This window comes from Sesamum indicum, linkage group LG9 (assembly GCF_026168435.1).
Source record: "Sesamum indicum cultivar Baizhima isolate 11 linkage group LG9, ASM2616843v1, whole genome shotgun sequence".
NCBI classification, from domain to species: Eukaryota; Viridiplantae; Streptophyta; class Magnoliopsida; order Lamiales; family Pedaliaceae; genus Sesamum; species Sesamum indicum.
The window spans coordinates 4,445,107-4,457,415 of record NC_142665.1 but is presented as its reverse complement, the minus strand read 5'-3'; the positions used below and the strand labels follow the sequence as shown (position 1 = coordinate 4,457,415).

Sequence of the window (12,309 nt, the reverse complement as noted above, 5' to 3'; positions counted from 1 at the left end):
TAAATTTCGTTAAGTAAAAATAAGAAAAACTCCTATAATAAAATAAAATAAAAGGGTGAAGAAAAATAAATGGTCTTGAGAAAATTGTGGTCCAACAAAATAGAAAATACAAAAAAATAAAGGAAAAGGAAAGAGAGGAATAAAGGGTCACATATATTACTAAAATAGCATCCACAAAAATGTTAAATTTTTTAAAATATTTTTTTTTTGGGAAAAAAATTATTCAAATCTAAAGTACAAATACAAACCTAAATATCAAAATATTAATAAAAATGATTTTAAAACCTTATTAAGATTTTAAATTCTTTGGGCGTGTCTTGACGGCTAATTTTTTTTATAAAGAATCTTTCAAGAAACATATTTTCAATATAAGTAAAATAGAATACATATATATATATATATATATAATATTCATTTAAAATTTTTGTAATGGGATAAATTAGATTTTAGTTATAATAAAGTAAAATTTAATTAGTAAGTTAAGTCCTTTAAGTATTATGGACTAAAAATTAAGTGATGAGTGAATGTTCAATTTTTAGTTAAATATATTGACACATTCTTTTTGAAAGTATATACGAGTCATTTATGATATTATATTTATTGTGTATTTATTATATTAATTTTTTATTTTACTTTTAATTTAAATTATCATTTTTTAAATATTTTTTTACATGGTAATTATTATTAATTTTAGTTTAAGAATAATTTGGTGATTATTTAATGAGTAAAAATACTAAAATATATCGACACCTTTATAATTATTCATAGCATCAAGGCGAATTTTATCCAATCAAACAATTTAAGGAGAGTTAGCATTACACTCATTAGTTTATGAGGTGATATACAGATATTAATTATTAGGGTAAATTACAACGAGCTGTCATAAGGTTTGACGTAATTATAAATACCCAATCGTTGTTTGAAAAATAATCAATATTTTTTTAATTTTAAAATCTTTATTTAAGAATTATATAATTTTATCAAATATTAAAAAATATTTTTGAATTTTTTAAAAAATGAAGAGTATTTATAATTATATTAAATCTAAAAAAAATGGTTGTAATATACGGTGATTATTATATGGTTTATTGTTAAAAAAGAAAAAGAGAAATTATTACCTCGTTTGTGCCATTCGATTTTTTGTTTTGATATGGTTGGTGACTGGTGAGTATAGGCAGGGGTATTTTAGTAATTGGAGAGTGTAAAACCCCGTCAGGCGTGAGCCACAATGGTAAGGGCAAGTGCCAACCCATGATACAGCAACCGCTGCCATTAAAATCCTTCTCCCAAGCCCTCGTGCTTTTCACCACAGACAGCACCACTCTCTCTCTCTCTCTCTCTCTCTTCGCTTGAAGAAAACTAGAGAGAAAAAGAAAAAAAGGAAGAATCCAAAGAATGGGGGAGGAGAAGCCGAAATCAGCTGGTGTCTGGCCCACCGTGAAGCCTTTCGTTAATGGAGGTGCATCTGGAATGCTTGCTACATGTGTTATTCAGCCTATCGATATGATTAAGGTATTGGAATTCTGGTGTGTAGGAATTGTTTCTAGTTTGTTGGTTGTCAAGGATTTGGTTCTTTTTGGATTGGGTTTTTTGTTTTTCATGGATGAGTGTTAGGTTTTATTGTTGGCGTGGTTTCAGATCTTGGATCGAATGGGTTTTTGATTTTGAATCTAAAGAAGGAATCTTGTTGAGGTTTTTTTACTGTTGGGTTGGTCTCTGTTTGTTTGATTTCTGGGTATCGATCCTTTTCGAATGGTTTTGTCATGGGTTTTAGATCTCCTTTTCGTTCTCGGTGTTTAATGATGTAGTGCTGTTTTTTGTCGAGTAAGTGTTGGTTTAGGGTGTTTTGGTTGGAGGATGTATTCATTGCGGTCTTGTTAGATCTAATTTTCAATTGCTGTATATTGAATCTCGAAATCGTCCCTTGGAATAATATTGGGATCCCTTTTTTGTGTTTGTATGAGCTGAAGGGTTTTGATTTTGATCTGTGATGTTTCTTTCTTATTTTCAGGTGAGAATACAACTGGGTCAGGGATCAGCTGCTGAGGTGACCAAGACCATGCTGAAAAATGAAGGTGTTGGTGCCTTTTACAAGGTTTGTTTAGCAAGATTCAATCTTATGATGTTTTACATGTTTCTTTGATATGGTTTTTGTTGTTGGTCATGACCAGAAGTGAAATTGTATTACAAGGATGATATTGAGTAATATATGTATTCGTAATGATTAATTTTCGACTGGTTTGAGTCATAAGGTTGCTGCAGCTTTTGTGGAGGCACCATTGAATTTCTTGTGGAAAATATTTGGTCTAAATAACATTTTGTATGACACTGTCTTTTTATTGTGGTTTGCTGAGATGTGTTCTAACCCAAACTAGTGCCATCAGAGCTAAATTAATTTAGTGTCGTACAAGAGAGTTTATAATATGCTTATCAGTTAAAATTAGCAAGTTCTAGTGTTCTAAGCTCTTACCCTTCATCAAGACCACCCTTATGGAGATAGAGGCTTAAAGGTAGTTGAAGCAGTAGCATACTTGATGATTTGTGAGTTAGATTGCAGCTTGATTTTCTTTATAATGTAATGAATGTGGGATCTGAGTGATGGGAAGAATTCGTTTCAAGGAGTTATAACTAAACATAGCACTTAGTGTTTAAACCAAATGTTTCTTAGATTGCTGTACGAGAAGTTCTTTTTTTATGCTAAGTTTTTGAATATATGCCCTGAAAGATGCATCTTTAATTTTATTGGGCAGTTGTTGCAGAATTTATGGTGTCATTCTGATACATGATTCTCTCGTGGGAATTATTTTCGTCAAGACAGGCACATCTTTGATTAAGTTGAGGAATCTCTGTCATCTCCTATGTTTTTCGGTGGATGGACATGATGTATAATTTTAAACTTGTTTTTGAGTAGTTATTTCATTGACGGAAAGGTCTCTATGTATCATGCCTTTCACATATGAGTCTATGACAGTGGATGGTATCTCAGCATACCTTTTATGATGTAGGAGAATCTAAGGCTTATTGCTTGTGAATTGATTCTTATTCTAAACTCACATGAAAAACTTCATTTGAACAATGTCTTTTGGTTTGTCAAGTTGCCTCCCCTTATCAATATTTTTCGTGTACAGGGTTTGTCTGCTGGGCTTCTTAGACAAGCTACATATACCACTGCTCGGCTTGGATCCTTTAAGTGAGTACTTGTTCTTGACCTTGTAGCTATATGGAGTCATGAGCATGCTAACTTTTCTTGATTGTGGTTAGCTTCCTCCTGCATCTGCGATTTGGACCAGTTTCATTAATCCTTCACCTCCACAGCATTAAATATAAAGAAGAAAAACTCGCTATTATTAGTTATGATATAATTATGCAATGACTTAAGGCTGTGCAATTTCCCTCACATCCTTCCAAAAAATATTTCCACTAAATCTCCACATATATTAATTTCTCTTATCCTTCTTGGTTTACCATGGCAGTTAATTTCCATATTTCGTTCATTCCTAATTAAAGCAGTTCGTCACAATTGGTGCAATGAAATGAATGTAATACAAAATATACATTTTTGGGGGGTTGGTTTGTGGGGCCTGTCCATGTTAGGAAACCTTTTATGTTCCGTAAATTAGATATCTGATAATGTGTGGCTGCTTCAGCATCAAGTCCTTAATCCAGTTCAACCGTTATGAACTTCCAATTGCTGATTACATGTACTGTTTACTGGAAGGAAAAGTCTGACTGTGTCTCACCTATGCTTTATTACAGTGCACTCTAGAAAATTTCACATTCTTTAGAATTAAATTATAGAATAGCATCCATTTACTCTGGGAACTTATTATGTTCTGTAATAGGATGTTGACAAACAAAGCAATAGAGGCCAATGATGGGAAGCCCTTGCCGCTTTACCAGAAGGCTCTATGTGGTTTGACTGCAGGAGCAATTGGAGCCTGTGTTGGCAGTCCTGCAGATTTGGCACTGATACGCATGCAGGCTGATGCAACTTTACCTGCTGCACAACGTCGGAATTATACGAACGCATTTCATGCCCTTTATCGCATTGTTGCCGATGAAGGAGTTTTGGCACTTTGGAAAGGTGCCGGACCCACCGTGGTAAGGGCCATGGCACTTAACATGGGTATGCTTGCTTCTTATGATCAAAGTGTGGAGTTCTTCAAGGACTCTCTTGGTTTTGGTGAGGGTGCTACAGTGCTAGGTAAGAGACTCTCTGCATTAACACTTAAACTGCCTTTGTCTTTGCTCTAACAACTGGTTTTTGGCAAAGTATGAAGCCTTTTCTTCTCATTTCAGGGGCCAGTAGTGTGTCAGGATTTTTTGCTGCAGCCTGTAGTTTGCCGTTTGATTATGTAAAAACCCAAATTCAAAAAATGCAGCCAGATGCTGAAGGGAAGTATCCCTACACTGGTTCAATGGACTGTGCCATGAAAACACTGAAGTCGGGAGGACCCTTCAAATTTTACACTGGATTTCCAGTATATTGTGTTAGAATTGCCCCTCATGTCATGGTACGCACTCTCTTTCTCTACTTGCACGCAAAATTTGTAGCCTCCAAGTCGGGACATAAATCTAATTTTTGATGTGTGGTTGTGCAGATGACCTGGATATTCCTGAACCAAATCCAGAAATTTGAGAAGTCCATCGGATTGTAATTCAAGCTGCAGACGGAGGTGTTTGTTCTTTGACATTTGAAACAGAATAATGTTTTCAGCCGCATTGTATTGGACTCTTGTTTTTGGTGATTAGCATCCCTCAACAAGTTAACGATGATTTTTACAGTGATCAACATGATTTTTGTACCGAACTGAATCAGATTAGGATAGGGACTGGAGTTGTCAAAAATTCTCTCAAGGAGGAAGATTACTTTATCTGGGAAGTTTTTGGCAAAATAATCTTATGTACTCTGAAAATGCATCCGTTGGGGATGGTTCATTTTTTAAACAAGATTGATGATATATATGCTCATGTCTATGTTTTTGCTTTCGGTAATGGCCTATGGGAAGACAATTGTATTTTGTTGTAATTGGTAAACAACAATCAATGTAGGGTCAAATATCTAATATGAATTCACCAACATCCATTTTTTGTATTTATACGCATTATATAATGTTGCTATAGTTATAGTCATAGCAATATCCATTTCTGTTATTTCTTCATTTTTGTTAAATTTAATAGGTTTTTTATTTGGAGATAACTATAATTATATTATACCCCAAGTTATGGTAGCTCTATACACATGAATCGTTCATATATTTTAAAATCTATACATAAATTTATAAAAAAATATCAATATTATTTTATGCAAATCATGTTTGATTTTTGAAAAATATTATATACTCCCCTTATAAAATGTTAAGGTCGTTACACAAAAATTATTTATTTGTTTTATTGTTAGAAGTGTTTTATTTTTTAATGAATGTATTAATGCTTACTCTTAATTTTTTTGAAAAAAAATTATTAAATAAATAGTACAATCGTATAGTATAACAAAATTTAATTTCTTTTTGTCTTTATGACTTTGTTTTTTTATAAAAAAACAAAGTATCAATCGTTCAAAAGTATTTATATGTTTTTTGAATTAAAAAAAATATTTGGGTAAGTTTGATAGAGTTATTACAAAGAGGGGGGCCCCACAAACATTCCACCATCTGTCCACAAATGGACGAGTGAAGTGCGACCGTCACCGGGTCTCACATACCCGGCAGGTCACACAAACAGCTACCCACATTAAGCGCGTAAGTATAAAAACAGAAAGAAGGATTAACAAGTAGACAATCAATATCAATACATAAAATAAATCGGAGAGAGAGAGAGAGAGGAGAAAAAGGGGCGTCCGGAAATCATTGGGGAAAGGTTTTCAAACAGATAATAGAAGAGAAGAAAGGGATTCATCAATCCTAATTCTTTTTGTTTTGTTTTCTTCTTTTAGTATTTGTGATTTGAGCTCTAGGGTTTTGTTCTGTGTATTTTTTTCCCTTTGTGTTGTGCTGATAATCTGGGGAAAGAATTGGGATTTTGTTGTGAGGTTGGACGATTTTCGATGGAGGTTTCGATGGGGAAGTGCCTGTGTATGTTGTTGATGTGTGTGTTGGCGGAATCGGCGATGTCGTTTCGTCTGGGATCCTCTTCCTTCGTTTGTCAGCGTGATTTCAAAGCCTTTGTTTACGATCTCAATTTTCAGTGCCCGTTTATGAACCCTTTTTCTTCTTCTCCAATCCAGGTATTTCTTATTTGATTTCTCATTTTTTTTTATGTCCGTTACGTATTGTTTTCGTTCCATTGAAATTTATTTGAATAGTCAGACTTTTAATCCTATTGGTTTATTATTATGCTTCTTTCTTGATTGGTTATGAGTTATTTCATTGTTTCTGGACCATGCCGCTTTATTGACCCTGTTGGGGCTTCTGAGGTTATTTTTGATTTTCTGCCTCTGATGTGCCTGCTGTTTTTTTTTTTTTCTCGGGGAACTTTTTATCATTAGAAAAACCAAATGCAAGAAATCTTTTACGTAGAATGGAAATTAGGCATAAAAATAGCAACTATGCCTTCGATGGGTTTGTTAGCTCAATGACTATACAATTTGTTGGATTGAGTTCTCCACAAAGAGCTTTGGAAGGGGTATTTTGATTATTCACTGAAGTTAGTTGGTAATATGGTTATCACTTGCTTTCTTTTGTGTTAAAGAGCTAGGAGTTGTGTTAAGGGTGTACATGAAGTCTCCCACTGTTTAATAACTGAACATCAGCATACGATGTTATGGAGCAAAACCTTTTGGATGGAATCTACTGTATTACTGTGTTCTGATCGAACTTGGTTGAGGATATTTTGACCTATATAATTTTATATGTAAAGGATTCTCAACCAGTTTCCCTATTAATGCTGTGTTGTTGTTGATGATACCATTAATTCTTTTAACTTTTCCTCAAAATTTCTGTGTTCATGCTTTACGTCTAAGTTTGATTTGGAATATCAAGATCCATAACCAAAAGCAGTGTTACTTGCTACCCAATATATGAAATGCTTATTTTTTATTTAATTCCCATATTATGAGGTGGACTGCACCTTAAGCTGTTAGTCCTGGATGGTGCTCTATTTTGCTTATAAGAAGCTTGGATGATTCATAAATTAGTGTTTCTCTTTGTTGGTGTGCTCTGTATGAGGTTGATGATATTTTATGTCAGAAGTTGCGTCTGGGTTTAATTTGAGCTATGAGAAGATTGCAATGGATGAAGGAAATGACCCAAGGAGCAAATAATTCAGAAAGCACCATAAATTCTAAAAGTAGCAAATATTGCAAGTTTAGTGATTTATTTATTGATGAGGCTCTATGAGGTTGCGGATCCGAGAAATTCGAAACTTCTCAAAATAACTGAAGAAACAGATGGACTTACATATTGGAGAGTCGGAGACCTTGCATGGGAGTCAACATCATGACTATTAATGGCTCATGCAACTAGCATCTGTTCCTTCTTTAGATGACTTGTCAGTTTTTGCTTATCCCAACTTATCTCTTATCCCTTATTTCGAGGAAAAAATAAACAAAACTTTATTTGATTGAATCAAATTAAAAGATTCTGGGGAGCCTGGATTGCCTAACGGGTCCCTTCCAATCTCCTACTTTGATCCCTAGTGCCTTTTTCAGCCCCTGAAAATCTTTGAATGTTGTTTTAGCTTCTGGTTGAGTTTGCCGTAAGTCGTTACATTCACACGTGTCTGTTTTTTAGTGGAGTCACACTCTCATTATATATTTTGTTAATGGTTTGGTCGCTTTCATTCCATCGTTTGCCCTTATGATTTACTCTTGCTGATTGTACATGAAACAGTTGCACCATCTACTACTTAGCTCTTCTCTATATGAATCTTTGGTCCCTAGAGTGCCCCAGAAAAAAAAATCCGTAATATTGTATCTAAAATATAGTTTAGATCTTTCTCCAATGTCATCGATTTTGAAATACAAGTATGTCTTCTGTTTCTTCAACACCAATGTTCTTGAAATACAAGTATGTCTTCTGTTTCTTCAACACCAATGTTCTTGAAATACAAGTATGTCTTCCGTTTCTTCAACACCAATGTTCTTTCTATTTGGCAAACATTGAATATGCGCTACATTGTTATGGTGGTCTAAATACTCTCCTCGAATGCCTCGGTCCTCAGTGAATTTTATACAGTTACAGAGGGCATATATTCAAGTGAGCATTCATCACATTCAGATATCAATTATATGTCCAGAATATTAAGCATAAAAGTGACCAAATAGATCACTGCATTGGTGTATCTATTACATGAAAAAAGGCAAATAAATAAGATAATCCAGTGACAACTTAACAATGTTTGGGAAACTCTGGATATGGATATTGGTATGCTATGGCTTGATTGTTAAATAGATCAAGTAGGCGACCACCTGTGATACTTTTCTGGTCAATTGTTGTTTGCTTTTGATTGGTCTGCTTGATGGGGGTGTTTGCAGTGTGTTATATCATGATCAAGAAACTGAAACCGTGTCGACTAATTATTTTATTGACTATATTTTCTTTCTCTTCCTGATTTTCCAAAGGCACCAACTGCTTTATTACTGGGGATGCACGACTACATCCCATATGGGGATTAAAGTTCTATTTTTCATTAATTGTGGTTGGATTTGTTGGTTAACAAGGCGAGTCTTAACATCCAGGACAACTGAATAGCTATTTCCCAATCGGAAGTCAAAACTTTTCATTTTTTTATTGTGGTTGTTGCTTTGGGTTTTAGTCCAATCACTTCCTCCTTGTCTTACCAATACTTCACAGCCTGGTCGCTTGCTAATTTTCACTTGTCAGATTGTTTATTGTCTATCTTTCTGTGTTCATCTCATAATTTTGATGATAAATGTAACAGATTAATGATAATTTGAGAATGAGGCATAATAATTGAGAAAGAGCAGATTCACTTTACTACTAGATTTTTGGCATCCAGCTAATGGGTGACTATTCCTTAATTTCTTTTAACTATCAGCTATGAGAAACATGCATTGCCTCCTCCAAAAGTGTGTGTTGTAAATAAATGCTCAAGAGGATGGACATTGTATGGCTTTAACAAGCGTTCTTCTTAGTAACTCACTTTCATCTCTCAACAATTATTATGATGGTCAAAATAATGATGTTGAAGGATCGGGTAACCTAATCCACACGTGACCAATTAATTGTGATGTTTGCCACGTAAAATATATATTTCCATTGTATTTGTCTTTTTGTTTTCTGATACGCCGATGTCTAAAAATGTTTTTGGTTAAAGTTGTCAACCATTCATTGATAATTAGTATGTGCTGAAGGTGGATGGAGACTCGTTTGAAAATGCTGTGAACTCTGGTTCGAAGAACGAATATACTGCTGTTCTGTTCTATGCCTCCTGGTGTCCTTTCTCAAGCGTCTTTCAGTCAAAGTTTTCTACTCTCAGTTCCATGTATCCGCAGATCAAACATCTAATGGTCGAACAATCTTCAGCCATGCCCAGGTGGGTTTTTCTAATGTATGTTCCCTCCATATATTTTTCAGCCCCTCCAGTTATAAATGTGCTGGTTTCTAGGACACTAGCCAATCCAAAACCTTGGAACTATATATCATAGCAGTTTTGGCGCATCCAACCTATCACCTGATCAAGCTGCTCTCATTGATGTCCAAGAAATTCGAAAAATTTGGGAAAGAAGGCCCAACTGGGATTTCCGCAAAATTCCCCGTCTTTGTAATGGACTTGCACATGGAGTGTCCAAATCGGCCTATGTAGCTAATTGGATGGACCCATTCCCCCCCTCCCCCCTCTCATCCTTGAAAATGTATTTTGTGACAAGAGGCTTCAAACCCCTAACTGCTCTTAATGAATGAATTGCCAGATCAAAAAAAAAAAAAGAAAACCTGTAACCTGCCTACCTGAAAAGAATGCAATGCCTCTTTGCATCCGTCTGCCTTATGCAAGTAGTTGTATCATCCAATTACAACACAATGCAGAGTGTGGTTTTTGGGGTTCTTAACTGGCAGAACTTGACACCTCTAAGTTATTATTCGGTCACAAGTATATTATTTGTTTTAGCATGTGCCCCTGCATACTCCTGTGAGCATACACTGACACATGTACATTTTTTGGAGGTTTACAGCCCCTTTTCCACATTCCCCTGTATTTTGCCTAAATCTAACTTGAGTGATATTTGCAGTGTGTTCTCTAGGTATGGAATTCACAGTGTGCCCTCACTACTCATATTGAATCAGACAACACGGATGAGGTATCATGGTCGAAAAGATCTCCAGTCGCTTATTAATTTCTACAAAAGAACTACAGGTACCACCCGCAACAGACTTTTTAATTTTCGGTTGGTACTGAGTTTTGAGTAGATGATATCGTTATAAGCCTGTATTTTGGGTTAGGCATCCATCATCATTAAATATGAATTCTGTACCCATTCTATTGTAATCCAAAATGAGTAAATGATCTTAATCTCATTATAAATTGTAGAGTTCAAATGCATTCTTTCTTGAACTCAGTGAGTGCTTATGGTGCTTGAAGTAAATATTTCTAGCCTATCTTGAAGGCATAAATGGATGAAAATATTAGATTAGCATGCCCTACTGAAACTGTAGGTGCTGTAGATTCATTCTGCATGCAATCTCCTGTAAAATGTTTCCAGCGGGAGATAGGCGTGTGTTGCATGCGATATGGGGAAAAAAAGGAAGTGCTGATTTCAAAATGGGCTTGTTTCTCTTATGTATCCTGGTTCTTTAATTGTAGTAGCAGTTATTATTCCTCATGCTTTGATGCTTACTCACTTTTATACAAACCTCTCTCGGCGCTTGCACCGGCAACATCAATGTTTTTCATGAATCTTTGGAAATCGAAATTTGGTAGACTTTTTCCTCATGCCTTAATATTTTTATCTTCTTAGGGCTCTACCCAGTGGTAGATATTGTTGAAGAAACATCAAGCAACTCAGAGAGTGGTCCAAAAGTGTTTCAACTTTGGAATGGAGGATCGTTGAAGGAAACCTTCTTGATGGAACCTTATCTAGTGCTTTCGGCAGTATTTGTCTTTCTGAGGGCTTTTCTATATTTCTTCCCGGAGATTGTGTCTCGTATAATGGCACTATGGGTGGCATACATTCCTCATTTGAACTTGGGCATTTTTGGAGAGTCAAGGCAACTTTTAGCACATGTCCTACATCTGATTGATGTTAAGAGGATTTGGAGCAAGCTAAAGCTGTGTAAAACTAGGAACTTCCATGAAAGGGCAAGAAATGCTCGAGTTTGGGCATCATCCTTGGCCTCTGTATCATTGGGCGAGACATCTTCAACCAGAATATTTCCTTCAAGAGACTTGTAAATTAGTTGCGTCCCTCGGATCATGTCGAACTGGATCTTCTTTGCACCAGACTGCAAGAAGTGACCGCTATAGTACTTGGGTTTTCTTCTCCTTTCTTTTTTTCCCCATTCCCTCCTGCTTTTCTGCCCCCTCTTTTTGTAAACTCTAGTTATTACATCCTTTGTTTCGAGAGTAACAATATGTGAAGACCATGAGGATGTCAACTTGGGATTTCAACTGTAGTGAGGAATAATGTAAATTTCAGAACATGTTCCTCCAGTGTATATCATGTAGTAAATTCAGAAAACTTCCATCGACGCTCAAAATTCAGACGGCTGTGTATTTTGCATCTTGGTCGCGTTGAGATTGTTTTCTCTCAAGCTTAATGTTTCAAGGAAAATGAAAACGATGTCATGTGGTGCTGTCTGTTCTAAATATTTTCTCTAGTAGCAATTATATGATAACTCAATGGGTAAATTATATTAATATTATTGAAATTTATTATAAATATAATTTATTAAATTGAAAATTATAACTGCCCTATTAGATATTTGCAACAATTTACATTGTGGGAAAGCGCGAAAGCACAATGATACCTTTGCGGAAGAAGAAATGGAAAATGGTCATTATCAAAAGACAAATAATCCCCTTCTATTTTACACAAATTACATTTACATCTGCTGGTGCTTGTCATAATTATATATCCATCTTTTAATTAAAAAATTAGTTACTCTAATTCAGTTTAAAAGGTTGTGACGAATTTTATCCGCATAAAATACTTTTTTTTAATAAAAATACTATTTGGACTAAATTGTAATAGTTTGAAAAAATTGAGGGAATCAACTGTCAAGATTTAATATACTTAGGCCTCCTTAAAAGAATTAAGCTTGATATCTCTCTCAATTAAGGTCTATTTTTTGTTTACTTCATTTAACCCAAGTTCAGTATTAATGTGCTTGGCCCGTCATTAATTATAATAAA

At 35.0% G+C, this 12,309-nt stretch overlaps 2 protein-coding genes across 3 annotated transcripts; both read left to right on the top strand.

The window, feature by feature from the left end:
• Positions 1-1,254: 1,254 nt before the first annotated feature.
• Positions 1,255-4,963, top strand: LOC105170593 (mitochondrial dicarboxylate/tricarboxylate transporter DTC). The gene is made up of 6 exons (XM_011091419.3): positions 1,255-1,512; positions 2,012-2,095; positions 3,129-3,190; positions 3,843-4,204; positions 4,300-4,514; positions 4,602-4,963. The coding sequence occupies exons 1-6, from the start codon at positions 1,396-1,398 to the stop codon at positions 4,656-4,658; spliced, it is 897 nt and encodes a 298-aa protein (XP_011089721.1). The 5' UTR covers positions 1,255-1,395; the 3' UTR covers positions 4,659-4,963.
• Positions 4,964-5,767: 804 nt separating this feature from the next.
• On the top strand, positions 5,768-11,658 carry LOC105170592 (5'-adenylylsulfate reductase-like 5). Of its 2 annotated transcripts, none has more exons than XM_011091417.3 (4): positions 5,768-6,226; positions 9,314-9,510; positions 10,190-10,314; positions 10,916-11,658. In XM_011091417.3, the coding sequence occupies exons 1-4, from the start codon at positions 6,047-6,049 to the stop codon at positions 11,347-11,349; spliced, it is 936 nt and encodes a 311-aa protein (XP_011089719.1). In that variant the 5' UTR covers positions 5,768-6,046; the 3' UTR covers positions 11,350-11,658. The 2 variants fall into 2 exon arrangements, with proteins under 2 accessions (XP_011089719.1, XP_011089720.1); XM_011091418.3 differs by having other exon boundaries at positions 5,770-6,226; positions 9,314-9,495.
• The last annotated feature ends 651 nt before the right edge of the window (positions 11,659-12,309 follow it).

Excerpts from the sequence above, each read along its gene's own strand:
- LOC105170593 (XM_011091419.3), top strand. The coding sequence starts at position 1,396 with ATGGGGGAGGAGAAGCCGAAATCAGCTGGTGTCTGGCCCACCGTGAAG. Across the intron at positions 1,513-2,011 it reads AGCCTATCGATATGATTAAG|GTGAGAATACAACTGGGTCA; the intron begins GTATTGGAATTC and ends TCTTATTTTCAG. Across the intron at positions 4,205-4,299 it reads TGAGGGTGCTACAGTGCTAG|GGGCCAGTAGTGTGTCAGGA; the intron begins GTAAGAGACTCT and ends TTCTCATTTCAG.
- LOC105170592 (XM_011091417.3), top strand. The coding sequence starts at position 6,047 with ATGGAGGTTTCGATGGGGAAGTGCCTGTGTATGTTGTTGATGTGTGTG. Across the intron at positions 6,227-9,313 it reads TTTCTTCTTCTCCAATCCAG|GTGGATGGAGACTCGTTTGA; the intron begins GTATTTCTTATT and ends TATGTGCTGAAG. Across the intron at positions 9,511-10,189 it reads CCCAGGTGGGTTTTTCTAAT|TGTGTTCTCTAGGTATGGAA; the intron begins GTATGTTCCCTC and ends TGATATTTGCAG.